The 25038-nt window shown below is 33.0% G+C and overlaps 2 protein-coding genes across 4 annotated transcripts; one reads left to right on the forward strand and one right to left on the reverse strand.

The window, feature by feature from the left end:
* Positions 1-431: 431 nt before the first annotated feature.
* Positions 432-1193, forward strand: LOC132061066 (NAC domain-containing protein 53-like). Its single transcript, XM_059453941.1, has one exon. The coding sequence runs from the start codon at positions 432-434 to the stop codon at positions 1191-1193; it is 762 nt and encodes a 253-aa protein (XP_059309924.1).
* A 9413-nt stretch (positions 1194-10606) lies between these two features.
* Positions 10607-16938, reverse strand: LOC132059164 (uncharacterized). 3 transcript variants are annotated; one of them, XM_059451693.1, is made up of 6 exons: positions 16811-16938; positions 16610-16666; positions 14391-14508; positions 13901-14301; positions 13265-13562; positions 10607-11943 (listed from the first exon to the last, which is right to left on the reverse strand). In XM_059451693.1, exons 2-6 carry the CDS (start codon positions 16642-16644, stop codon positions 10849-10851), a joined length of 1947 nt encoding a protein of 648 aa, XP_059307676.1. In that variant the 5' UTR covers positions 16645-16666; positions 16811-16938; the 3' UTR covers positions 10607-10848. The 3 variants fall into 3 exon arrangements, with proteins under 3 accessions (XP_059307676.1, XP_059307674.1, XP_059307677.1); XM_059451691.1 differs by having other exon boundaries at positions 16610-16674; positions 16811-16931; XM_059451694.1 differs by having other exon boundaries at positions 16610-16681; positions 16811-16873.
* Positions 16939-25038: the final 8100 nt, after the last annotated feature.

The raw sequence follows: 25038 nt of genomic DNA on the forward strand, positions 1-25038 counted from the left end.
ACTTTTTATCCGGTGGAATTTAGTTCCTTTACTTTTTGCCAACAATAATGTAGCATAGATTTCACTTGCTTTATGGTCACGTAGGGAAAACTATCAACTTTTGTACATTCATAAATCATAATGAAGCTAAATTCTACGTCATTTTTTTTCCAACTTTTATGGTAATAGTAAACAAGGGTAAAAATAAATTGAAAATAATAGTGGGGAAGAAAATAACTACCAACCCTAACCGAACTTTCCCGCCCTTCACGAGAAACCCTAATCTAATTTCTAGTTTCCTAAGGACTTGGCTCATGATCATATATTATCCCAAAACTAGATGGATTATATTTTATAAACACGTTATAGAACCCTCATCATATTAAGCATTAGCTTCCACCAAATTCTATTATCTTTTTTTACCTATACGTGAAAAAATAAGTACAAATAGAATGTCATCAAAATCTAAGCTTCCGTTAGGTTTTCAATTCCACCCCACGGATGAAGAGTTGATCAACTATCTGAAAAATTTCGTGCTCTGCGGAGTATTGCCACCTACGGATGTTATTAAAGTAGTCCACCTATTTGGAGACTCCGAGCCATGTCAGATTATCGGTGCTTCAGAGGAGAAAACGAGTTATTTTCTTACCCCGTTGAAGAGATTCAAGAATTCAACCAAAAAATTTGCAAGAACAGTTGGCGAAGGAACATGGAAAGGCCAAACAAGTGGTAAACCAATTAATGATGGATCGAAAAATATAGTTGGATTCAAGAGAAGTTTGAAGTACCATAGTGATATAAAAAGAGACCAAATGAATGATAAGTGGCTCATGACAGAATATTTTTTGCCGGACGAGTACATTGATAAAAGCGACAATAAGGATAATTTCGTCTTGTGCAAAATCAAAGAGAAGAAAAAAAGTGAGAAAAATGGTAATGAAGTCATGGAGGAAGATGTTGATGAAGTAATTGCTTCTATATTAGGAAGTAATTATTATACTCATCAAGTAATTACCAAAGACGACAATCAATTAGCGGTTGTAAACGAAGTTAATTATGAAGTGAGGACAAATTGTAAAGCAAGTACAAGCACATTCAATAATGATCAACATAAAGATTATGGACTATTAGGACAAGCTAATAATTATTTGGAAGCTGGGGTTGAGCAATATAATGGAATTAACCTGTATAGAATTGAAGCTACGATTCCTTGATGGCAATGATTGAATTCTAAGAATCAGAACAAGTTTTGGGTGACACTACTTCAATATTTGTGACGGTTAGGCATGCAAATAGCTAAACTAATTAGGTGATTTTTTTCTTTCTTTTTCAATTAGGGGATATTAGCTCCAATGTAAAAGCTTTTCCTTTACTATCAATACTCTTGTTATTCCATTTTGTATGATATTATTAGAGAGTTAAATCGATTTTTCTTTAACAACAACTTTTTGATTCATTGTTTAAATATAGAAAGTTCCAATTCGTGATATGTTTCTATATAATTATTAATATCTGATTTATATATGTAATAAAAGATTACGAAGTCAGTGTTCGATTTGAGACCGAGAAAGGTCCGATATAATCGTACTTAGAAGTTAGAACTCATTTATTCTTTTCCAAACGAAGAGTATACCAAACAATTGTTAGTAATAAGTTGCCAGTCAATTCTTTAAATAGGAAGATGAATATTAAAGATAACTAATACAGTTTCTTCGTTCAATTTCTTGACACTTCTTAATTATTTTAGTTTTTATTTGTCTTAAATTGTGTGGGAGGAATATAAATTCATATTAGTAGCTTGAAAAAAAAAACTACTGCTAAATATAGAGATTCCAAATCGGATGCTTTTGGAATAACTGTATTGATTTAATTTGGCCCAAAGAAGAAGGCAATATTACATCGTGTTAAGAGTATTATATTTTGAGTTGGCTTAACCCAACAATTGGTATCAGAAAAGAAGACGGTAACATCAATGACAATAAATGGACGAAAGAGAAATATAGAAATGAGATGTGTAACTAAAAAGAAATGACATCGATAGCTGAAAAGACTCGATTTACTACTTTTGTCAAAACAAACAATATCAAATATTTTTGGGCTGAGCTGGAAGATATATCCATGTTGTGATATTTCCAAAAAAGAAGAAGGTAACATCAATGACAATAAATACTCGAAAATATGCAAAGATGTAAATTAACTGGTTAGTTCGTAGACACGCAAAGAGAAATTCCGTATCCATGAAAGAGATGTGTAACTTAGTTCAAAAGAAATAATTGGGGTGTGCAAACAAATCAAAATCCCATATATTTACAAAGATAAGATCTCGAAATCCCATAAAAGGAAGCTATATATCAAAAATAGAAACATTCTTAATCAAGTGAGACCTTTTAGGAAAAACAAGCTCAAAACAAACAATATCAAATCAATTTAAATATTTTTGGGCTGATTTAACACCGCAACTTTCTTCCGTTTAAATCATATATCCATGTTGTGATATTTCCAACTGGTCAGTTTGATAAGTACTAATGGAACTATGGAAGTAGTAGTAGTAACAATGATTGGCTATAAAATAAACGTAATGCATCATGTTCATCAAACAAACTTAGCTTTGAAGAAAATGGTTAAAAAGTTTTAGAAATGAAATGCTGCGGGACATAGAAAATATGCACAAGATTTGATCAAATTAACTGGTTAGTTCCCCTTTTTCAGTATTCCAACTTATCAATAGGAATCAGTAGATCGTCATCTGATTGATTTTGAAGCAAATATACAAACATGATTCTATGTGTAAAAAAAGAACTTAGCAACAAATACAAATATAAATGGAAACTAAAATGAAATAAACTAGATCACTAACCTTTGTATTGTACACATTAAGACAAGTCAACTCAAGAGTTCTTCAATGAAAACAATTTAGCTTATACACCCTCACAATGTAAAAAAATTCTATAATATCGGTATATGTTTGTCTGTCTTGTTTTTCATGTACCTAATTTCACTTATTTGGAACCGGATGCCTTCGTGCTACCTTGGCCTTGACCATCACTACTACCACCACCACCCGATTTAACATCTGGAGTTTTAACCTTAAATTTCTCAAGTTTCAATTGGGATTGATCAATTCCCCTACTCCTGTTTAAAGAGCTATCGCTTGGACTCCTTTTGAAAGAATTAATCTTTGATTTTTTATTTTCTTGATCCTTGTTTGAAAACACAACTCCAATTTTCTCAAATATAGGAATGAAATCCTCATGATCAAATGGGAAAATTTTCTTGAAGAAGTCTCCCCTTTTCATGTAAAGGTCTCTGAAGAAATCTAGCAGCATAATCAATCTTGGATCCACTTTTTTTCCTGATTTCCATCTTATCATCACTGGCTTTTCTGGAATAGTTTCAACATTTCCAACATCAGGAATTGAAGAGGTAATATCTTCTGACTCTTCCTTGAGATCTTCCATTAACATATGGTTAATTTGTTGTACAAGCTAATTACTTATAGAAAGACTTAACTAAAGACGATGAAAAAAGAATGTTGAAATGACTATATATGAGAGCTATGGTTGGTATAAGATATGGTAGTTGAGGCTTGGGATTTAGTTTGGGAAGTTTTATGTATAGGAGGCAAGTAGGCGGGTTGATCCAAATTTGATTGAGTTAAGTTAAAATATTTTAAAATAATAAATATGGCATGAATCTACTTAATCAAAGTTTGCTTGGATTAAAACGAATTAATCAGAAGAGTCAAATAACAGGACATTATTCAATTACCCACCTAATATGACCCAACATTCCTTCCTTTGTTATATTTATTTTTTGAAAAGGAAACAAAAAGTGATAGGTAATGTATTTTTCTTGAATTATTAGCTTAAGTTGTTTTAAAGTTTAAAGTTTTAATTCCAAATCTCTGAATTTGATCATGTATGTTTTGATTTAAATTCCCTTTTGACATATGAGATACATTATTTTAACTCGTTTTGTCCCAGCTCATTTTAATGAGTCATTTCAGGTTTAACCCTTTTAGTCAAGTTAACTGACAAATCATAATCCAACCAATTTAAACTTTGACGTATTAAGTGGGGTTCTAAAAAATTGATTAATTTTGCCACCTGTAGTTTCATATGATTATTACACTACTGGTGGAGATTTCTTGGAATAAAGAAGGTAGGGAAGAGATTTTCTATGAAATTTATGTGGAGACATATTCGGAGTTGGTTATTTCCTCATAGTCTATCGCTGGCATTTATTAGTTTGATCAAATTTCAATTTTTTTGTTGTTGTTAATTTCCCCCTCAAGGTCAGCTATATTCCGAAGTTAGACGTGTCACAATCATGATATCCGAGGATGAATCGAACTTTAATTTTTGAACTGGTAAATATAAAATTGGTCAACAAATTGGTCTATTTTCAAGTAAAATAAATAATTTATAGTATTTCTCTACTTGGTCTAGGTCGCATCCTTATTTCTAATTGGCATGTCATAGTCCTTGTTGGGGTCTTTTGATTGGATATTACACCGATCCAGTGTACAAAAAAAATGTGTTAGTTATGCGACGTATAGTTAGAAGGAAGGGATTATTAAGAAAATGCAAAAACTTCTTCCAATTCATATTATCCGTTAAAAATTTTGCACATCTTTTTTCAACAAAAATTAATAACCTTTAACCATAAGAATATGTTCGTCTTAATTTTTTTTTGAACGTCCCATTTAATTATCGTGAAACAATTGAAACAAGTAAATGTGGTGCAATGGATGATCGTTTTACTCTTTTTGTCCAGTCTTGCCCTGATTCCTAATTTGGTATGGAGAAATCCTTAGTAGAAGCTTCTCCCGGCATAAAATGGCCCACGCCAAGACGAATCCAGATATAATTGGCTTTAATACGGACACCAAGCAGGAAACAAAAAAAATTAAAAAAATCAAGGATATATTTAGAACAAGTTGAATTTGTCAACTGCAGCATAACGGTATCTCCTTTAGCAGATGGGATATTTGAAACGTGCTTGCCACGGATAAGACAAACACATTCAACAGTTGTGTGACGCCTATTTTTAGGTGAAAGAATTATTTTAAACTTAGTTTTCTTCCTTATATGTTTCTTAATTTATTTATTAATTGATCGATTAATTGATTGATTTATGACTAAGCTAAGATTTGATTTGATTAGCAATGATGGTTAGCACATCATTGGAGATTTTCAGATGCATTATGATTGCACCCTCGTCCCAGATAGAGAATAGAGCATCGTATGTGCTCAATGTCGAAATCAGAAATTTCGTTAATTTATATATGTAATATAATTTTTCGATGAGGAGTGGACAACTGAAACTAGCCTCCCTGTGTCAATTCAGAAATGTCCCAACCTACAGGAATATCTAGCAAAACCCCCATATTATATTGTTTCCAATTCAAGTAATCCACCTGAGAACTATGTCAATAAATGTTACACGCATAGGGAACTTGGACATATCAATGGAAAAAGGTATTCATAGCTCCTAGGTATGTAAACAAGAATCTCACGTAGATAGGTGAAAAGAAAAATAAAGTTATATTTAAAGTATAGAAATACTCTTAACAATATGTATTTTGAAAGAAAAAAAAAACAATTTGAATTTAGCTTGAAGTAGACGATAAATTCAAACTACATTAAGAATATTTTTGAGATGCCTCAGGCTAACAAGATATATTGAAGCCCGTCTAATCACAAGGCCCAAGAAAATTATAATCATAGCCCATTTACAAAATGTTTTAAAAAGGGAAAAATCTTAGGATTTTTTTTAACACATTTGGCTGCTTGGCCAAAATTTATTACATTTGCTACTCGAATATATAAAATGTATACAGTAACTATGTATATACTATGTATATTATATGAATATTATCATTAATATATAAATTATATATATATTTGCCGGCTGTTATTTTGGTGGTTGGCTATACGGTATAAAAATTCTCAACTTATAGGGAGAAGAGGTAGAATGAGTTTTTCCTTTGATTAAGGAAATGTAAAAAGACAATACAATCCCAATTTGGTAACATATGACCCATATACTACGTACTTTATTGGTTATATTATATATATACATCAAGAAAATAGAAATACTGTTGAGTTTCTCTTTTTAATTTTCAAAAGAAGCCATGTTTGTCACCTTCATCAGTTTGACCACCTTTACCATTTGTTCCAATCACCATGACAGGTGGAGTGCTGACTTTGAAACGTTCAAGCCTCAACTCTGATTCATCATTTCCACTGAATTCTCTAATTGGAATAATATTTTCAAAGCTCAAGCTTCTTTGCATAGTTGTCACTTTCTTGTTATTCTTCCATACCTAATCACCCAAGCTTCTTTGCATAGTTGTCACTCTTATCATGGTGTGATATTGTCTGCTTTGGCGAAACCAGCACCATTTTGCCATTTTTGCCAAAAAGCCTCACTTTATTGAAAATATCTCTATACCTTATAAGTATCTCTTTTTTTTTGTTTTTTTGTTTCCAACTACCAATCTAGGATTTTATTATTCGCACACCAACCATTGAAGACAAACAAGAACCAAATTAAGGAGGGATTCGAAAAGAAGAATTGATAATCTGGACATTGCAATAACATAGATGGAAGAAAAAAAAAAAAGGGGGAGTAAACTAAATAGGTTAACATGATAAGAATGGATGGGCAACATATTACAATAATATTCTGGTATACGCCTCTTCGTTTCAAGAAGAATTTAGGGGTTCCTACGAGTATCGAATTTCGACTCAATTCGGACATCGATTTTTAATCTTTATATAACATAAATAATTCAGATATTAAAGATTATATAAAAAGTATACAAATCACAACTTTTTATATTCAAAGAATGAATCGAAAAGTATTGTCAAAGAAAAATCGATTTAACTCCCTAAATAATAAAAAAATAATCCCATAAAAAGTGGAACAACCAGAATATTAATGCTAAATATTCAAGCTAATATCAAATAATTGAAAAAAAAAAATTCATCTAATTAGTGTAGCTATTTTCATACCTACTGTTATAAACATTGAAGTATCGTCACCCAAATCTTGTTCTGATTCTTCTTAGAATCCAATCATTGCCAACAAGCAATCGAAACTGTTTTATCTCCATGTCCTCGTTTACAACCGCTAATTGATCATTGTCATCGTTGGTAATATTAGATGATGATTATCAATTATCATAATTACTTCCTAATAGATCAGAGAAGCAACTAATTCATCAACATCTTCCGCCATGACCACATTAATAACCACCTTATTATTTTTCTCATTTGTTTTCTTCTCTTTGATTCTGCATGTTGTTTGCTTTTTTTTTTTTTTTTTTTTTTTTTTTTTAAATTTTTATATTGTTTCAAAAGTTCTACATTGTTATTGTCATACGAGTAAAACATAAAAATTAAAATTGAAGAAATTTTTTGAAGTCTGATAGATAGTCAAAATTTGTGTGTCTGCGCGCGCGGATGTACATTATGATTTATATAGTACAAAATAATATTGTTTCAAACTATTTATTCACTATTAAAAGACGCAAATTTTCAAAGGATTTTTTCGTCGAAATCTAGGATTCCCGACAAAAAGTATGTTGGAAATATTTTCGACAACCAAATTTCTGAATAAAATTCGTGAACTTTTAGTAGTATTTATTTTTAGGAATATTGTCACCTCAAAAACGATAATTAGGGGTATTACTGGAGAAGAAAAAGCACAGTAAGGTATTACTGGAGAAGAAAAAGCACAGTAATTCCTAAGGTGCAGTGCTCCATCCGCCTCAGGGAGCAATGTTGGCGGAAGGTGTTCAGCTGAATTTCCTTTACCGAAGCTTCAATTGTAATATGACGTTCAAAATGGCTATGTACTCCGTAGTATATAGGTCATAGGTTTGGCAGCCAGGTGTGGAGCTTTAATTCACCAAAAAAAAAAAAAAAAAAAAAAAAAAAAAAAATTCCAGTGCACTAAGCTCCCGTTATACGCGGGTTCAGAGAAGGACCGAAACACAAAATGTATGCAGACTAGCCAGGATTATTGGAACTAGGGGTGTACATGGACTGGGTTGGTCCGGATTTTTCAAATACCGAACCAAACCAATTGTATTGGGGTTTAAAGCTTTAAACCAAACCAAACCAACGTAAGTCGGATTTTTTAACCTCGGATTTTCTTGGATTTTTTGGATTTTTTTTTGAAAGTCTTCGTATAAAACATATAACTTGCCTTTAAATATTTCTTTAGTCCTAGTAAGATACAACTATCTAATTAAGGTGTTTGTTAAAAAAATAACACAAAATTTGAATGGGTGATGACTTTGTACTAAAATATTCAATAAAAGCGATAATGAAATCGCATAAAACAAATATTGCTAAATAATAAGCCATAATAAAAATTATCATAATTTAGAAGTAGTAAGTCATGCTAAATAAATATGGCTAATAAGTATTAATTCAATGACTAAATATTAAAGGCCAAAAAGAATTAAGTTATATATTTTTACTGTCTAAACCAATGCAAAACTAAAGAATACATATCCAACATTGTTATCATTTCTAGTGTTAGAATTGCATTTCTTTTGTTAGCATTAGTATTGATTTGATTTTGGTTTGAGCTTTAATTGAGTTACGTACTAATATTCATGAGCTATAAAACTTATTGATCATTCAATATTCTAAGTCCAAGCTTAAACTAATATGTTAAAAGACAAAGACTATGTAAAAGTTTAAGAAATATTTGTAAATTACATTACAAATAAATATTTTTATGTGTAAAATATTTCCAAAACGTTGTATACATGTAATGTCGGTTTGGTTTGACTTTTTTCAGTTAAAACCAAACCAATTATGATCGGGTTTTTTTCGTCAACACCCAACCAAGTCAAACCAAATCACTAGTCAATTTTTTTTCTCGGTTTAAATCAAATTACCAGTTTAGTGCGGTTTGTCGGTTTTCTTTGTACACTCCTAATTGGAGCCATTTTTGTCTTGGCCTCCTTGACCTTTTGGTCCAGCCACTATGACAACAGGAGTCTTGATCTTGAACCTTTCATGTCTCATCTCATCTCCAACACTCAAACTTCTCTTTATGGTAGTTTGAGTTTTCAACTTCTTCCTCTTTCTTATAGCAACCTTCAATTTCTTTAACACCTCCACAGATTCTTCATAATTCATTTTCTTAAACAATTCACTTCTTTTCATATAGATTTCCCTCAAAGATTCCAAGAGTTCCACCAGCCACGGATCAAGCTGCCGATCTTCGTTCTTATTATTGTGGTCATGGTCAAAATCATTTCCAGTACTATTACTCGTGCTTGCCTCTGATGGCATATTTCTTGTTTCTTTGGTATCATACAAGTCACCTGTGGACATGTTTTCTCTTGTTGTTTTTGTTTCAGCTAGCTAATTTTAAGGGGAGCAGAATTAACGGTGTATATATGATGATTATTAAATGAAGCTTTGGCCTTGTTTTAATTTGGGTAATCTTGTTTGGTTGTTCTTACATATATATAGGGGATTGAAAGAAGATTTCTTCTTCCCAAACGTGTAGTTTAACTTGACAAGCAAATGAACTATGAAAACTAAGTCAAATTTGACCGAGTCAGAAAAGATTACAACAAGACATCTAAATAGTTTTTTTATTTTGTTAAAGAGGGTCTTTTGTTTGATACTTGCATTCCAAACATTGAATTTTCAGAATCAAGTCTGTTACCGTCAAGATTGTGATGAGATGTATAGAATTCTCCACCGTTAAGCCCTGGGAATGAATAAAATTTGGGTAAGGAGGCCTTGCGCAGTCCTGATGAGGAAAAAAAAAAGTTAGTCCAAAGATCTTTTATTGGAGTCCACAACTTAAATGACCGAAAAAAGTAGTTGTAGGGACCAAAATAACCCAATAAAAAAAAGTTACCAAAGTAATCTTTGAGCACTAAATTAGTGCGCAATAGAATCAAACTGCAAATTTCCAGTTAAGTCCTATTGCGCACTAATTTAGTGCGCAATAGGGGTTGTATTTTTTTTTTTTTTTTTTTTTCAATTTTAAAGTTTTGAAATTTCACGTTTTTTCCATACTTTGACCAAATATTAGTCATGTTTCAAAACGCCGGAATATCAATATTTTATATAGAACCTGATATCTTTTTCTGCGAACAATAATGTAGGCTCAATACATCAAGTATACGCAAACATTTGGATCGTCGTTTTACGGGTTGTAAAGTGTCTCGAAGTAAATTTTGTTTGTTTGAAAATTTGTTATCTTTAGGTTTAAGTGCGCAATAGGATTTAACTGAAAATTTGCAGTTTGGTCCTCAAAGGTTACTTTGGTAACTTTTTTTTTATTGGGTTATTTTAGTCCCTACAGCCACTTTTTGAGTCATTTAAATTGCGGACTCTCTTTTATTGTATCCTTTCTAAGTTGTCGTTGGTTCTTCGTTTTCATTAAAGCAAATTGTCCCTAAAAAGAAATTTTAGTTCCTGTAACTCATTTGTGTTGTTTGTGTATACAAATTAAACTCTTAGCAATGTGCCCTTGCCTACAGTGCCAGCCAACCCCACCTCCTCATAGCTAAAAAGAAAGCGTAAAAAGACCTTAAGCAAAGAGGAACTGAACTTTAGAAGGAAAGCAGAAGAATGAAAACTATATATTATAGCCACCTGCCAATAATTTCATTTATTTCTGACAAGTCACACCTAGTATACAACAACAGCTTCAAAAACCAAAGGTATATTGCTGAGGTTTCTCTGTGACCCCTAACTTGAGTAGACTGGGATTAAGAAAATGATATACAAACTATAGAACAATATATAACCTATGTAAACTCATCTCATAACATTTGAGGTACGTGGAGATTCTTAACCAAGGACTGTAGTGTAAACAATATCAATTACTATACATATTTGGTCTGATACGAGGATCATAACGTGAGACGGACAATGAGGGAGGTATACCTGTCTCATTAGTAGAAAAGTTTCTCGAGCATACTTCACCTGAGGGTAGTTTTGGCACCACCTCCGGGCACAAGGTTGAGAAGGAAAATGAGGGAGGTAGACTTGTCTCATTCAGAGTGAAATTTCTCGAGAATACTTCACCTGAGGATAATTTTGGCACCATATCTGGGCGCATGGCATACGTCGGGTACGTCAATTTACTAGAGAAGGGATGACGTGAACTCGAGTTAGGATTAAACCTCATTGATGATGGTAGGCCCGCATCTAAGTGGGTGTCAGAGTTATGCCTGTATGCAGGAGCTGAAGAAGATGCCTCCGAGAAAGGTCTTGGGGATGGAGAAGTAAACCTATTAAGTGTAACATAATTTGATCGACACTCCACGTGAGGACTTGCCGAGATTTCATACATGGAAGGTTCAGGAGAATAGTTTGCGGAACTGAATCTCGGGGGCAATACCGGGTACTCCATGGACTTGATAGATGATCCAGATATTAGTGGTGGTGAGCTGTTGATTTGTTTATTCAGTGAAAGTTTAGCTTGTTCAAGTTCCCCGAGGACAGAGCCTACACCATTCGGAGTGTTGTGAGACACCAAGGCAAGTTCGTATCCTGTTTGAAGAGCTTGTCCGGCCTGCAAACTGCTACCTCCACAACACAAGGTAGTATGTACCCGGGGATGCATGGGAGAAGGAGTCGCAGGAAAAGACTGATGGTGACTATAAGATCTATGGCCGTGATTTTCTAAACAATTCCCATTAGACATCGAGCGTGTAAACTCTAATGCTGGGAAATCTGATTCAACAGTTCTGCTGCTTTTTATATCTTTCAAGCAGCGCATATTGACATGTGGGGCCGATGGAGAACTGTTTATAGTTCCATTTTCCTCAGTTGAGGGAATATCTGCTGCTCCATACTTGTTTGCATGATTTTGAGTACCGCTTTTTGCAGCTAAGCGTGGTTGCTGAGATGCCTTCAAGTCATCTCTTTCTTCAGTCACATCCGAGTAATTTTCAGGGTCACATGAATCCTGTGTGGTTCAGAAAAAAGACAAATGGAATGAGATTATTTGTGACACACCTTCACATACATATACATTATCTTCACCAGAAAATGATATATGCAGAAGGTCAATACCAAACTAAAGTAACACTAACATATCAAGAACACAAATAGCGTCAAATAGCAATTTGAGAGCATATCAATAATAAAGTTGATTAATTGAAATTACTAAGAAGACCATGGACAAGTCACTAAGCATAAGGAGCTAAAGAAGAAATCAAAAGTCATTATGTATTAACTGACAAAATAACCAGCGTTACTGCATTTAGACCCATATGGAGGCTGTAACTTCTTCCATACCACGATCAAGATTTATCAAATTCAGGACCTACTCTTTGCTTAGGATCAAATAGTACTTCCAATGCCGTTTGAATAAAAAAAGTACCTTAGATACCCATGCCATTTGTATAGAAGACCAATAAACGTATTGAAATTGCTATTACAACATATGGCTTCTAGAAGTCATGAAAGACCAACACCGTCATTCGCATTACTGCTTCTATTGAACGCTGGTTGCTTATTTGTTTTAGTTCAGTAACCAGAAGCTGGTTGGACCAAAGGTTAGAAAAAGTAGTGTAACATTTTGGAAGCAGTAAAATTTTCCAAGTCAGTCTTCACATCTGGGCATCACAAACATGCTTTGATGGATTTCGTATGACATCAAAGACCAACAGGAAAAATATGTTTGTGCCTAGATAGTTCCAGAAGCTCCTGAGATTATCTGAACACCGAACTAAAGTAGATCAACATGGGCAATGATATATTCTATATGACTAAAGTCAACCACCAATACAGTGAATCAGGAACATACTGGTTCTACAAAAAAGTTAACATGCAGCATCTAAAAGAGCACACAAAAAATAATAAATTAGAGCAGGCTCCTGGTCTTTCGTCAGCATGCTGGCATTCACATATGAGAATTTAAGCAGCTTAGATGTATTCAAGTGAACCAGACAATCATGTCATGGGTATAAAATTACAAAATCTATTTGTCCATGACTACATTCAACATGGCTAGATGACGATAACAAACATATCACTAGCCCAGTGCACATTATAATCCTAGAAATTGCAAATATCAGTAATTCTAAGTCCGATAAACTTAGGTCAGTAAATCTGGATATCACATAAATTAAAATCAAATTGGGGCTAGAATATAATCACGTTTATAGCCAACAAAACCATGAAAAGACTAATTTAGAGATATATACATACTTCGCTTAGTTTCCTTGCAGACATTAAAACATGAATTATGTGAAATGTGTATGAGCTGAAGTCAATATATATACCGGTGTATGGCTATTACTCTCTCTGTACTTCTCTTCCCATTCTCTCTGAGCTTTTTCCTCAGCTTCATATTGCCCTATAAGTTGCGCTTGCTGATGTGAAACTCTTTGCATGTCTTCATCATTCTTATCAGCTTGCCTTTCATTTCCTGACACACCTGATGCAGAAACGTCCACTTGATCATTTGTCTCTCTGTTGCCAGCTCCGTCCGTCAAAGATTGAGGCTCATTGTTAGCAGAACTTGGAAGAGCCTCAGAGGCACATTCAGCAGAACTATTTTGTAACTCATCACTAGCTGATCTGGTCACACAAAAGGAATAAGGCCCAAAATGAGAAATGTTTAATGTAACTTATCCAATGAACAATAGCAATGTTTATCATATATGTGTTGTTCATATGTAGGCGTATGCATATGTATTCACATCCATTAAAGTAAAAGTAAATACCGAACATGTCACTTTAAGGCTGTTGTATCAAAGAATTAGGGGGAGTCAAATGGGCGGGTTGGGCTGAATTTGGACGGGTCAAAATGGGTTGAGTTAATAAATGGGCGGGTTATTACTTGGGCGGAAATGGATTGGGATGAATACAACTTTAAACATTAAACTCATATGAAGTGTAATTCTAAATGAAGCGACCTGGTATCCCTGCGCCTTATCTGTCGGCATGATTTACCAGCCCGTTTTGAAGAAGAAATGCCAGTGGATGCAAAGTTACTACGTCTTCTCCTATTAGAATCAGTGTATTTCCTCCTGTCCAAAGAATGCGAAGAACCTTTGCCACTTTTCCACGACAAACTTCGGGCAGTTGATGGAGAAGACACAATCTCCGAACTTGACGAAATTTCCCCTCCCTCTGTTTTATTTTCAGCATCTTTCGAATCAGATAAGATTGTTTCCCCATCAGATCCTGAACTAAATTCCTCTGAAAGATCATCTATTGCATGGTTCTCTAATATGGACAGAACAGCTGCTGTGGCCTTCTCAGCTTTCTTTCTTTGCAGAGATGCAACCTTTAACTGCTCTTCGAGCTCCGACACCTGTAACATATGGAAGCAGTTTGGTGAAAATATATTTCCTTGTCGAAGAACAGAAATCTCGGAATTAGAAATGAAACAAAGGGACTAACCCTCTGTGCCAGTTCATCAGCTCTCTGCCTTGCTGTCCGTGATGCAGACCTTTCAGCTAATAATCTCCCCCGGAGGAACTCAATTGTTGTCTTAGAATCTTCAATGCCATTGATTTTGCTGCTCGAGGAATGAAAAAATATTAAAATCTAATGACAGTAACATCTGAAACGCCAAGGTTAAAACGGCTTAATACCATCCAACAATATGTGATTTTGACAAACCTAATGGAATATAATATGCAAGAGGATACAACAGAAGGTCCTACGGTTCAAAATAACCATGCGGATTTGAATATGTACAATATTTGGTCCAGATTGCTGTGCCTTGAAAATTGATATCCCATTCCGCATCTCTTCTTATTTCCCCAATTAGGAATCCCTTTCCTTTCTCAGTTGAAGGGAGACCATTTTTAAAGATTACCTCATAAAGAGCTTAATACACTCATTGAGTCTTATTGTACGGTGAACAATTGAGCCTAATCTTTCAACTAAAACTATAACACCTACTCAAGGATACAGTCCAAAGATTATAGTTGAGGGATTCAGGATAATTTCAGGCAGATATCCCCATGGACCTAAACTACAGTCAATGATACAAAATTTCTTTTTTCTTAAGTAAATTCTTAATCATTATAACAAAGAAAAACTCACATGAAGTACCTTCTTCCGTGGTACAGGGTTTATATTTCAAAAACTTAATAGTCAATGAATTCCAAAGTAAGCCCCTTGAGTTATTAATTAGTATAGCAAAATAATTACAGTTTTTCCAATTATGCAGTTACTCTGGAAGTCTCTTATTTCTTGTCCCGGAAATCTTCACCCTTGCCCACTCTAGAACTACTAAAGCCCTTTTAAGGTGTGTGGCTCGGGCTATCCAAAACTGCTGCAGCAGCCTTGTCAAATCTCAATGCACTATTTTTTAAGGACCCGACACGCATCCGGAAGCAATTTTGAAGAGTCCAAGCAACATAGCTTTTAACGCCCTGGAAGATCTTTAGCTGTCAAATGCAGGCTTAGCCACAGGCAGCTACTTCCTTCTGTGCATGACAACTGCAGATGCCACTGCATTTAAAGTTGTCATTGCATAGACACTTTATAAAACCATTACCCCTCGCTGGCCCTAGCCGCCAAACTGTGCATTTAAAGCTAATCACTAATTATGGAAACTGATAGAACAGACTGTATGCTGGTAAAATATTTCAAGCATTGGCAGTGAAAATTTCTGATAGGAGAACTGGATATGCTAAACTAATATACGATGTATGCTTTATTTTCTCTGAAATAGTATCTTAAGCTGCACCAGCCCTCACAAAAGACAAGAGCAAAGAAAAACTTAACAAGAAAAAGATGTGTTCAGAGAAACCTTCAGATTAGGTGACCTTAGTCTTTATTTACCTATTTACTTGTTCCTTGCAACTTCTAAGTCTAAGAAAAAACTGTATTTCGGTTATGATATCTTAATGTTTGCGCACATGGTAAACACAACGTAGTTATTTTTTCCTCCTCCTATATGAAGAGCTATGTTGAAAAATTGAATCTTCATCACCATAACTTGTCCTCTTTACTGGTTCCAAATTTTGCAAAAATTAGATAGAGAAACTTATATAAGAGTTCCATAAACCTACTCTTAAGACAATGAAACATGGATTTTTCTGAAGATCTATACTATACACCCAGGCCTCATTACTGAGCTCCAAAAGCTTAGGAAAAGAACCACAGTCTATTTTAAAAAGACTTCTTTTTTTTCGCTGTTAAACTTCAATTTGCAAATCAAAGAGGTTATTTAGTTTAGTAACAGTTACAATCAGCTAACCAACTAACAAAACTACTTGATACAAAAAAATTCCCCTTGTTGTACTAAAGTGACAATCTTCCTATAGCTATTTCTTTTCTTCCTCCCTATGATGAGCATTCTAACACATTGGATATTCCAAGATCAACTTTTTGTTCGTATACATAGTAGATGATGCACCCCTTGGTAAAAATCCGGCCTTCGCCACTAACTACTAGCAATATCTCAGCTCCCATTCCCATACAATTTATTTATGTTTTTTAATCAACAAAATAAAGAAACAATTAATGGGGTTTTTATAGTACAAAACAATAGTACTAGTAAGCAATCAAAAGCTAAAAAGATTAGAATTTACAACTCATAAGCTTCAAATCCTAGCTCTACCTCGAATTTTTTTTTTTATATTTACATAGAGAAAGATGAGTACCTTTGATCTTGATCTTCTTTCCCAGAACTTGTCATTCTTGTAAAACTAGCTCAAAAGCTCAGCTCCTGCAAACAACAAATAAAGTAGTATATAAATAATTATACTCAAAAGAATTAAAAAACCAATAAATGGGGGCAATTAATTAACATATTTTGACTCATTCTTTAATCTAAGAAAAAGGAAGAAATCAAACTAACTGACCTTGAAAATGAAGCTGACTTCTGTTGTGAAACCCTTTTAAGGCTTAAAGGGAATGGGTTGAATTCCTATGTTGACTAATTATCAGATCACATACAGTGTGTTGGTATGTTTTTCAGTGCAGGGGCAGCTTTGGAAATGATGAACAAAGTTGAGCTTATATAGACTCTAAATACTCCCTCCGTCTTATTTTAGTTGTCCACATTATTATAAATATTCGTCCCAAAATACTTGTCCATTTACAAAATCAAAATAGAATTGATTAGGTTTTTCCTACTTTGCCCTTATCATTAATTGTTTTTTAAAGTAACCAATATTGATTAGATTGGAGAGAGATAAAGGTAATGTAGTAAAAATACAATTTTATTTATGAGTTCCTAAAGGGTGTGTAAAAAGAAAAATGGACAAATAATATGAGACAGAGGGAGTACTGGTAAAAACTACTTTCCATCTCATTTTAACCGTTGTTTCGGCTCTTTTCATGCTCATTAACAAAAATAATACATATAGTGTATAATTTAATAAGTTATTTCTATTAAGTAGAAATAGTAATTCTTTTAACATAAGAGTGTAGTTGAAAAATAACTACTAACATTTGTCTTGAATTCCTAAAGCGATAATTATTTTAGAACAACTTTTTCTTGCTAAATTAAAATGGGATGTAGGAAGTAAGTGGCATCAAATGTTTATATCGAGCCAAATAAAGCAAGATATGTGCCTTGCATATAATATGCTTATCGTATCGCTTAATTATAAGTGAGTGATATGTATTCATATTTCAATTTTAACTAGTATAAATATCTTATATGGATAAATATTTAATAATCTGACTTTATAAACGATAGATCCTAGTTCAGTGATTTAGATTATACTCAGAAACTTCTGGATTTTAATTTTGTGGGAATCAGGACTTGGGTTTCAGTGAGTTTTATACGTATAAATTAATGTCTAGACTAAAGTCACGGGTTCATAAAATCATTTTTATACGACTAATCATTTTAATTACCACAAATATTCATTGCGGTGTGATTCGAGGATCTTACGTTTTCGAATAAATAGGTAATATTGAGTTGAGATAATATAAATGTACTTAAAATCGTCAAATCGATATTGGAAAATGTATATGGAATTATTGGGGAAGATGTCTCTTTGTTTAGTTGTAATATTTGGAAGCTCGAAAAATAAAGACTTGCAGTTGATTTTTCATATGGTCATTCAACTAATAGTTATTATCTCAGAAATTCACTTAAGGAGAATGATAATTTTTTGAGATAATAACTATTAATCGAATGATCATCTGAGAAATCAAATAATAATTATTAATCAAATGACCATCTAAGAAATCAATCCCAAAGATTTGTGAGTTAAACATGTATTTCAATTGAAATGCACAGTTAAATCAGTATTTCTAAATTAAACTTGATGTTTAAAATTTAAATGCTGAAATTTAGTATTTATAAATATTAACATTTAATATTAAAAAATTATGACAAGATATTTATGACCTAAGGGCCAGGTGTTTCACAACTACAAGCACCCAATCAACGCATATTTTTTGTGTCTCGTAGCAACGTAAGACTTACGTTTTTGCTTCTACATTTTATTTTTATTTTTTATGTTCTTTCGTGTATGTAACAAATTTGTCATATTCGGGGTCAAGTACGGATGAGTTGACGTTGACCGTATTAGAACCTCAAATTTTGTTGGGGTCAGAATTGAATGAGAATTTTGGAAATAATGAGTGGTTGAAAGGAGAAAACAAGTAAAATTTGGGAGACTAATTCCACTTCATTGCAGAGACTGAATAATTCATTTTCTTAAGATTTGTAGTCGGAACAAATTAATTAAAGTCCGCTTGAATTAGCGATTGTATATAACTAATAGGAGTATGTTTTTAAGTGTTGAAAAGTATTTTTAAGTGCGGGAAGTCTTGCACTGGTTATATAATATTTGGATAGAATTGTTGAAACTAATATTTTTTTTTGTTCAAAATAAATGTCCACTTAGCCTTTTTATTTTGGTTTAAAATAAGTGTTCATTTACAAAATTAAGAAAGAATTAACTTTATTTTCCATATCTACCCCCATCTACTCAAGGCAATAAATAAGCAAGATTCTTATTAAGTAAGGTAAGGTAATTTAGTCAAAATACTATTTTTCTAGGAGGTAGCGTTTTCTTAAGGAGTGAATGAAAGGTTAAGTATACACTTATTTTGAACTAGAGGGAATGATAAACAACTTATGTGTTTGGGAAGAATAAAAGGTACTTATAAGTTATTCTTTTATTAAATGACTAAAATATCGTTAAATTTTTTGCAAGAAATCATAAATTTGATATATATTTGTTAAAAAGAATTAGAAACGATGGGTACAGAGCGAAGAAGAGTTAGAAATTTTACTTTAGGGAAAGATATTTTGAGAATTGGAAAAACTAATAAGATAATAAAATATTTGGTCAAACCAAGCCTATAACTTATAAGTTGAAAAATAATAAGTTGGAGATGACCAGCTTATGATTTTATAAGCGCTTAGCCTATATGCACTTTGATGTTTATCAAAAGTGTAGATAAGTTAAAAGTGTTTATAAGCTAGTTTAACCTACTTATAAACTTAGTCAAACACCCTCTTAATCCCGGGTAAAATGTGTGAAATAGCTATTTTATTTTTTATTTAAGCAACATATAAATCTAGGGATACTATACTTTGTATTTAAAAAAAAAAAAAAAAAAGATAGAAGAATAAAACGAGAAGAAGATCACAAAAATAATAATAATTATGCCTTAGTCTCAAACAAGTTGTGATCGGTTATATGTATTCTCATTTTTTTCATCTAAGCTCATTTTATATCCTCATTGTACGAAATAATACAAAATAAACGTAAAAAATAACCACACACCATATGTGGTGTATTGATTTTATACATAGCAAAAAAATAATATCAAATACTCCCTCTGTTTTAATTTATGTGGACCTATTTGATTGGGCACGGAATTTAAGAAAAGATATAGGAGTAAGACTTTTGAAGTTGTGGTGTAAAATGAGGCACATAAATTTTCTGTGACTATAAATTATTGATAATACTCAAAATACCCCCCCAACGTTTGACCAAAATTCCAACTACACACCTAACATTTGCGGGGTCCTATTACCCCCCGAACAAATTTTTTCGATGTCAAAATGCCCCTTTTTTGTCGATGTGGCGGTCCATCTCGCAACCCCCAAATATTAAATGGCGGTTGTCCACACGCGCCTGGCCCACGTGCCACGTGTTTAATTTTGCCCCATTTTTTTATTAATTTCCCCCCTTCCTCCATCCATCTACTCTTCTTCAAAAAAAAAAAAAAAATCTCTCAATTTTCCATACTCCATTTTTATTAAGGATCTGAAAACCCATACCCAATTCTCCTTCATCTTCATCAACATTATCATCATCATCATCTTCATTAGGAGTTGAAAAAAAAATCACACCAACTTGCTCAAATCTAATCCAAACAAACCCAAATGTGAAAGGAAGCTTCCTAACACCAAATAGAACAAAGTTCATCCATTAATTTGATTAAACAATCAAGAATTTAGAGAAACCCATTTGGTGTTCTTCATAGCTTTCTCCAAATTCTTAGCAATGGAGTTTAATTTTCTCCCCAAATCAACTCAAAGAATTAGTGCTTAAACAACTCCAACCAAGCAACAAGTAGCAACTCCAAACAAGCAACTTCCAATCGATTTTCTTTAACAAGATTAGATTTTTCATCCTTATTTTTTTTCAGATTTTTCCTTTTTCTTTCTTGATTTTTCATTTTTTTCTTGATTTTCGTTTATGGTGGAAAGTTGTTCTTTAACAAGTTCTTCGGAATCATATGTGGATTTTCTTCAATTGAGATTTTCGTTTATAATGGATATTATTTTGACAACAAAAAATGGGGATGGATATTAAATAGGGTGAAGATGAAGATGAAGTAGCCTAAAAATGGAGGGAGTTCAAATTTTATCTACTTGGCATCATATGTGGCGAGCTTAGTTGGCGTCCAAAACAGTGTCAAATGCAGATTTTTAAAGGCCGTCACGCGCCCGCGGGCGGTGTATTCACGCTCTCTCACATCGGCAAAAAAGGGCCATTTTGCTACTTGAAAAAATTTATCCGGGGGTAATAGGACCCATGGTTAGGTGTGTAGTTGGGATTTTGGTCAAACGTTGGGGGGTATTTTGAGTATTATCCAATTATTGCATAAAAGTAAATTATTTCTAAATATGGAAAGGGGTCATTCTTTTTGGCACAGATTACAAAGAAAATAGGTTCAAATAAATTGAAATAGAGGGAGTATAATATTACTTATTCTAAGATTTAATACATAACTAAATCACTTCTTAACCAATGACCAAACTACCCCTAAAAGTTTTTTTCTTTTTAAATTGGGGGTAAGGGAAGGGGAAATTGGAGAGGGAACAAAGTGGGGGAATCGAACCTTCACAGACAGGGGCGAATTTATGCATAAATTTTCGGTCACGTGAACGCATGGTCACTCGACTAAACTCGATATATTATGTGTATAATTCTAAAAATATATCTAATATTAACTAAATGAACACATGGTCAAAATAAATTTGAGGTGGAGCCTTTGGGTAGGCTATGTTTACATCCTCGGGTCACGGGTTTCAATCCCCGGCTCTGCGTTTTTGCTATTATTTTCTAAAGCTTCCTTTTGACCTTCCTTTTTATATTATTAACCAAGTAAAAAACGTGTTTTTATTTTATATTGCATCAGATGACTTTTTTTTCCCTTTATTTCTAATTATACCAAGTCCCAAAAAGCAAAAAAAAAAAAAACAAAAAAAACTCCATGGGTTAGTCTACAACGAGAAATCGAAGTCACTATAAAATTTTATATCTTATCTTAAAGCAATGGTGAACCCATCCTCATGAAATCCTAGATTCGCCTCTGCTCACAGACAAAGTAAAAGTTCAGTAGCAAGCAAACCAACTGAGCTACCAAGATTTCCCAAATTACTCCTAAATGCGTTGTTGAAAATGTAGCTATAGTCTGAGGGGGTATACTCTGTATTGTTTGCAAAAGAGATGAACATCCTAATTAACAACAATATGGAAATCATCGCCTCTTGCGACAAAGTTCAAAGTGAACAACATAGGGTACGTACGCCAGTCTTCTTTTTTTTTGTTTTTTTTTGGTTCTTGTCAATTCTATTATTTTAGATGTCATGGCACTGATATCTACTTGAACTCTTTTAATGTTGCACTTTCAGTTCAATTGGTGTCCCATTATTGTTGGGATCGAAATAATTAGGGCATCATGCTCTTATCAATTGTAAATCTTGAACAACGCTAAATAAGACGACAAAGAAAAGCATACTAAAAAAACATAATATTCTAATAGGGTTTGGTCAACTGATGTACATATAAAAAACCAATATAAAAAAACATAAAACCTATTGAGAGAATTATCTCCCCCTAAACAAGCCTCTTTAATGACTATATTGTGGATGCTATTGTGTTTTGTTGTTGTTGACACCTAATTTTTGACCTCCCGTGATTTATTTTAAGTGCTCGGAGACCTTGGACAGTAAATAAAATCAATTGCGGGCCCTAAAGGGTGTAGGTAAATTTTATGAAATCATTTGGGATAATATCTCATCTTTTCAAATTGATAAAGAACTCTCCAGAGTAATTTTAATTTTTATGTTCGAAGAATTTTCTTTTATTTGTTGAAATTAATCAAAGGGGCAAGAAAACCCTTTTTTGATAATCATTTGTCTCATTAATTAAATCAAGGAAAAATTTAGATTAATAGATGATTTTATTCCATATTACTGTCCAAGGTATTTTGAGTAATTAAAAGAATTGACCATTTTTACCCTTTAAATCTTGATTAATCGTGTGCGTTGGCGTAGTTGATTAATTTCTCTTTTATCTGGTTAATTAATTCAAAGCAGTGTCTGCAAAATGATTTTTATTTTTTACTTATGAGTCATGTTTAAATTATTTTAATTCCCAATGGACTAATAATTAGTTTTTCTTTACTTATTTATTTACTAGTTTATTTTTCCCCCAGCCTTTTTATGCATATATATGTATATACACCATGTATATACCAATATACATAGTGCATATACAATATATGTGTGTGTGTGTATATATATATATAGGTAAAATTTCTCAAATGACTATCTTATTGTAGCTTCCTACTATTTGTAACTATCCTTTTAATTATTACCATTCGTAGCTGATTTCTGGCCGATTTGTGTATGTTTTCGCATGTATTTGTTGCCAGCAAATACATGAGGATGCGGTAAAAAAAAAAAAAAAAAAGGCTCCTTCATTTTAGCCTGTAACGGTGGTGGTATTAAATCATATGTTAATATATTTTTTACCTTCTTTTCCACAAAACCAACTGTAATATTCCCTTTTCTTCCATGCATTCTTAAACATTCAAACGTAAAAATTCAAATTTCAAATTAAATCTTCAACAGCTCTGAAAATACATTAACAAAACAACACGATCAATCAACAGCCAATGTATTTGAAGTTTTCAATATTGATTTCGTTTTTTATTTACCCATGTATTTGATAGCATAACTAATGTATTTGACGTTTCCAATCAAACTCCATGTATTTTATATTAAATATCATGTATTTGTGTAGGTAACAATTTGCATCACCCATGTATTTAGTGGTAATGTATTTGAAGTTTTCAATATTGATTTCATTTTTTATTTACCCATGTATTTGATAGCATAACTAATGTATTTGAAGTTTCCAATCAAACCCCATGTATTTTATATTAAATCTCATGTATTTGTGTGAGTAACAATTTGCATCATCCATGTATTTGATGGGATTAATTTGAACAAAATACATAAATATATAGAAAACTTACCATGTATTTGCGTCAACCGTGTATTTGAAACTAGATGAACTGATGAAATTAATTTGAATAAAATACACAAATATATAGAAAAACTTACAAAAATACACCACCAACCACAACAATTGATAGTTATATCATAGAACATACACAAATACATATATTTTTCGTCTTCTCAAAACCCTAAAAAACTTTCTCTCTCCCCTTCTCTCGTGTGTGCGCCATAACCACCACCATGGCCTGAAGCAAAAACAATCACTTCCACCAAGTTGATTTTGTGGAAGAATAATAACACAAATAGCGAAAATTTCACGAAACAAAGGAGATGGGATAGAACGTGAGTACTTTAAGGCTTCTTTTTCCTTTTTTTTTGAAAAAAGAAGAAGAAAGAATATGACGAATCTTCTTGATTGGTGAGAATGGAAGTGAAATTTTTGCAGAAGGATGAAAAGAAGAAGAAGACAATCATAAAAGGTAAGAAGTTATGAAAAAGGAGAGAGAATGGTAATGTATATTGAGTGATTAATATTGTTACCATTATAAGGGATATGGGATTGGGGGTGCTAATTTTTAGGTGTATTTGTGAAATGGTAATTCAAAAATTTACCGTGTATCTATAATAGTTAAATTAAAAAAGTATTTAGTTATTATTAGTAATTAAAATAAAAGGTAGTTATTACCACTAATTATGTATTAGAAGTAGCTATAACGCGTAAAAATTCCATATATATATATATATATATATAAAGAGGGATTTGGCCCAGCCTTTTTCAGAAAAATAATGAACCAGGCCCGGCCTAAGGGGCTCGGTCCAATAAGAGTTAAATGGGGGGGGGGGGGGGGGGGGGTATTGTCTCCTCCATCCACAAAAAGAAAAGACCGTAGGGGTCTGTTTGTAAAGAAAGATGAGGGAAGCGACTCGGGAGCAAAACCCTAGCGCTGCCTCCTATTCACCACCTACCCCACGCTCCTTTTACGATCCCGTCCCATCTCAATAGCTGGTGGTGTGAAGAGAGAAGGAAAAGCATTCAATGCTTCGGCATTCTCTCTCCAAAATCGGGCCAAACGAACCCTTAAAGGTACGGCTCCCCTTCCCTTTTATTTTCTGCCATTAATATTAGTATGGAGGGTTGTAAGCCGTTGATTTCAGTGATTGTACCAAAGATCTGGGCCGTAGGTTTGAGTTTGAGAGTAGGACTTGCATAAATTTGCAAGTCCCACATCGGTGGTGGTAGTTTTCAAAGTCAAAAACCTGATATAGACTGAAAATTTGCCATTTTAGTCTTAAAAGTTCCAAAGTCAAAATTTTCGTTTTTAAGCTTAAGTTCTTTAAGTTTCCAGACCTAAAATTCGT

The sequence above is a fragment of the Lycium ferocissimum genome, chromosome 6, assembly GCF_029784015.1.
Source record: "Lycium ferocissimum isolate CSIRO_LF1 chromosome 6, AGI_CSIRO_Lferr_CH_V1, whole genome shotgun sequence".
Classification (NCBI taxonomy): domain Eukaryota; kingdom Viridiplantae; phylum Streptophyta; class Magnoliopsida; order Solanales; family Solanaceae; genus Lycium; species Lycium ferocissimum.